Source organism: Cucumis sativus, chromosome 7 (genome assembly GCF_000004075.3).
Source record: "Cucumis sativus cultivar 9930 chromosome 7, Cucumber_9930_V3, whole genome shotgun sequence".
Lineage (NCBI taxonomy): Eukaryota > Viridiplantae > Streptophyta > Magnoliopsida > Cucurbitales > Cucurbitaceae > Cucumis > Cucumis sativus.
This window is the reverse complement of record NC_026661.2, coordinates 12,238,376-12,242,738: the sequence shown is the minus strand read 5'-3', so window position 1 is coordinate 12,242,738 and position 4,363 is coordinate 12,238,376. Positions and strand designations below refer to the sequence as shown.

At 34.8% G+C, this 4,363-nt stretch overlaps 1 protein-coding gene across 1 annotated transcript; it reads left to right on the top strand.

The window, feature by feature from the left end:
• On the top strand, window positions 1-430 carry LOC116405100 (defensin-1-like). The gene is made up of 2 exons (XM_031888769.1): window positions 1-121; window positions 225-430. Exons 1-2 carry the CDS (start codon window positions 58-60, stop codon window positions 368-370), a joined length of 210 nt encoding a protein of 69 aa, XP_031744629.1. The 5' UTR covers window positions 1-57; the 3' UTR covers window positions 371-430.
• Window positions 431-4,363: the final 3,933 nt, after the last annotated feature.

The following is a 4,363-nucleotide window of genomic DNA, read 5'->3' as shown; positions in this document are numbered from 1 at the left end:
TTTCTCTTAGCCGTTGTTGCAGAAGTGAGAAAAAGGACGTTTGAAAAAGAAAGAGAGATGGTGGGAGAAGGATGGAGAAAGCTCACAGTTGTGCTGTTCATCTTGTTATCCCTTGCTTCCGGTAATGAGAGATCAATTTTGTATGTATTGTTAAAAAAATAATGAAAATAAATAGAGTAATTAATATATAATGGAAGGTGTGTTGGTGTTGTTGGTTCTTACAGGTTGGATGGTGGCGGAGACGGAAGGAAGGGTTTGCTACAGGCCGAGCCCAAGGTTGAAGGGAGTGTGTAGTTCGAACGACGATTGTATTGCAGTGTGCGATGGATTTTGCTCCCATGGAAAGTGCATGTGTGAAGTCCCTTGCTGATTATGTATGTAATATGTGGAACAAAGCTGTTTTGTTAAATAAGCTGCTGCTGCAGCTGAAAGTGCGTTTGTAATAATTATGTATCAATCACTTGAAGGTGATTCCAACTTATATATATTTCTTACTTCACAAGGATTGTGCTCTAAGATTATAGACTATATAGGTTATATACTCAAACTTGATCCACGTTTATGTCTCTACATACAGTTTAAGTTTATTCAATAATAGCCTTGGGACATTTGTTTATTGGCTTTAAGATTATATAGTATAATAACGATTTTATTGAATATAATATAATTGCAAACTACGAGTTTTAGGATATAAATTCCAACACCACTCTTTTTTGTGCTCATCCTCTATAGCCTCTTCATAACTCTCAGGTTCTCCCCCGTCAGTCAATAATAGATATTCATTAGGTGAATATCTTGTTGATGGGCGTCGATCTCTGACAGATCTCCTGAGTGAAACATCTGTAGGAACAATTGTTTCTGCTAACTGTTCTTGAACACTATCCTTTGTCCCAACCTACGCAGAACTCTCATCTGTGTCAAGAAAGATGTTCATTCTGAACCTTATCTTCTATCTATGTAGAAGACCGTGTCAAAGAAGTTGAACTTAAATCAATCAGATTATCACTATGCGTAGACTCTGGTTCGTCTATTTTCTCAATGTCTGCTATTGTTTGGTCTTCAAAAAATACAACATCTCGACTTCTTATAATCTTTTTCTTAACTGGATCATATAATCTATAACCAAACTCATCTTGGCCATAACCAAGAAACACACATGCATTAGTTTTTGCATCAGGCTTTGATCTCTCATCTTCAGGTGCATGAACAAAACCTTTACAACCAAAGACACGTAGATGATTGTAAGATATATCCTTACTTGACCATATTCTGTTTGGAACTTCTAATCCCAATGGGACACATGGTGTGAGATTCAAAACATGTACAACTGTATTTAAAGCTTTGCCCCAAAATGATTGTTGCAACTGTGATTCAGATAATAAGCATCTCACTCTCTCAACCAATGTTCTGTTCAATCTTTCAGCTATCTCATTTAACTTTAGGGTCTTAAGAGGTGTCTTTTGATGTCGAATGTCATGATTTGTATAATATCCATCAAAAGGTCCACAATACTCACCTCCATTATCAGTTTTAACACATTTGAGCTTTTCACCAGTTTCTCTCTTAACAAAGGCATGAAACTGTTTAAACTCTTGCAACACTTGATCTTTAGTTTTCAAGGTGTAAACCCATATTTTTCTTGAATGATCATAAGTAAATGTCAAAAAATACAAAGACCTCCAAGCGACTTTGTTTTCATGGGACCACACACATCAAAATGTACCAACTCTCACTACAACAAAAACAGGCTCTCTTGACGTTTTTAAACTGTCAAGAGACGGCTCTCTTGACGGTTTTAAAAACGTCGTTGAAGCCAGCGTCAAGAAAGGCAAAGTTCTTGACGGTTGATTAAACGTCAAGAATAGTGAACGTTGACGTTTTATAAACGTCAAATATACTTATGTTCATGACGTTTTGAACCGTCAAGACTGGTATTGTTTATGACATTTTAAAGCGTCAAGGATGAACTGGTTTATGACATTTTAAACCCGTCAAGAATTTTATGACATTTTAAAACTGTCAAGAATGTAATTGTTCTTGACATTTGTCAACCGTAAAAAATGCAATTGTTCATGACATTTAAAACCGTCAAGCTTGCAATTGTTCATGACATTTTAAAACCGTCAAGCATTTTTTTTTTTTTTAAAAAAGAAATTGTAATTGAATTATGCTGTAATGGAAAGAAATATATTCTGATTGTCCTTATTGTCCTGTAATTGTCCAGCAACAGTTTCATAGATATTTGATATTCATCAAATATAGTTTCAAATCTCAAACATATATAAATAAAACCATTCACCATATATATTCAATTCCAAGACTTTACATATACATAATGAAATAGGCTTTACATTAGATTTCATATGGCATTACATTGCCATGAATCCAAATCAACTTAGAAAGTCACAAAACATGCTAGCTATAACAATAATCAAAAGTATATACGAATGAACCCCCCCCCCTCCCCCTTCCTCCATATGAACAATTCAAAAGAATTATCGGCTAAAGTTTCTATACATAAAGTTTAGGTCATAAAGAAGCGACACAACAAAAAATTTCCTACTTCAGAATCACAAAATATTGGTCATAATCATATGTAAGAACCCAAAAAGTCAGCTAACTCAACTCGCACCTCGTCTAGTTCTGCCTGTGAGTATGATCTTCGTGTATCAATCTATAAACATGCAAAATAAATTAAATGAATTAACTGACTATACAAATAAACCAATTAACTCACAAAACCAATAGTTTGATATATAACATACCGCATCGGATATGACAATGCTTCCCTAGTCACAATTTCTCTCATATACCTCATCACGTAGTATCCACACTCAGTACTCCGACTTGTAGCTGGACACTATATAAAAGCAACAAATTTGAATAACAAAGTAATCTAACTAGTAGTCTACAAAATATAATGACTTTAAAAGTTGATACTTGCCTTTACTGTTCGCCATAAAGTTTGTTTTCTACTTTTTTTAATGTTCTTTTGTGACTGAAACATCGCTATTGCTCTGTTTTGACAAGATAAGATTGAACAAATAGTTTAAATATTGTGTACATGCATATAAGAATCAACACTAAATGAAATACTAGATTAACTTACGTGTCGGTGACGTATCTTATAGTTGACTTCGATGTTGTCCTTAGTGAGTCGAGGTAAATATTGTATCATCATACGCATTTATGGCCAGCAGTGCCCAATGACCCCTAATTATACAAAATATTAGTACTAGTTTTTTGCAATGCAAGTAATAAAATAACTTGACTTACCAGGATTAAAGGAGCAAGAACTATTTCGTTAATCTTTGAGACCATCAATCTACTGCATAAGTTTCGAACTCGAGATTCTTGCGAGTGTCCGCAGAGGTGAGGGACGGATCTACAAAGACGTACTGTATATTTTCCTTCGAACCAAGAACAGATGAATACAAGTACCTACAAAATATTATAAACTTGTAAACGAGATACATAAATTTAGATCTAAAGAAATGAAATTGACTTACGTCATATAGGCCACCAATGTAAATGTTTTGACCTCATTCATGTTACAAAGATCAATGATGTCCTCTCGGAGAACAGAAGTCTTTCGACTAATACCAAAAATGCCAACAGGTAGTGGAATAGTGATACTAGAATCTTTCTCCATTATCTTCTCAGCGTATCTGAGAATCAACTTCATTCCATTGGCAAAACTGACGTCGATTCACAGACAACCTCTCTTTCCTTAGGCATTTTTATTAAGGCTCTCTCCTAATTCAAGAAAAACATTCACTTTCAATACGATATGAATATTAAGAATTTGAGTTTATTAGAGGATCGATCACATACCTTAAAGATGTCCAACTCTACTTTGTCGTCATTTACATTGATCTCCTCCACCTCTTTCCCTTCGATTTTATCCATCAACTTACTCTTCCCTTTGATTATTTTCATCGAGTCACTCTCTTCTAAGATATTTGGCTTCGAACAGCTACCATGTCCAGATAATGGTCTAGACAAGTTTGAGTGGATATGTGCTTCTAATTCGCTTACACGCCTTCGAAGTTCTTTATTCTCAAGTATAATCTCATCCTCACGTTTAGATGTCTTTTTTACAGAATAAGTAATTTCATACCATCGACCCCACGAACACGACCGTGATGCTCTTTTGTACCCAATGCTTGGGTTAACACATCGTTAGAAGAGTGTCCTTTTTTAGACGATGAAGACGTATTCATTGAAATCTCATCCTAAAACAAAAACCAATCTAAGTTATAGAAATGTGTAAACAAAACCAATCTAGTTCAAATGTTCAATATACAAAAAGTCTTACAATTTTATGGACAACTTGTTGAACGTCGTCGTTCTCATACTCCCC

Bases quoted from the DNA above. Each gene is read 5' to 3' on its own strand.
- LOC116405100 (XM_031888769.1), top strand. From the start codon at position 58: ATGGTGGGAGAAGGATGGAGAAAGCTCACAGTTGTGCTGTTCATCTTG. The intron at 122-224 runs GTAATGAGAGAT...TGGTTCTTACAG, and splicing joins CTTGTTATCCCTTGCTTCCG to GTTGGATGGTGGCGGAGACG.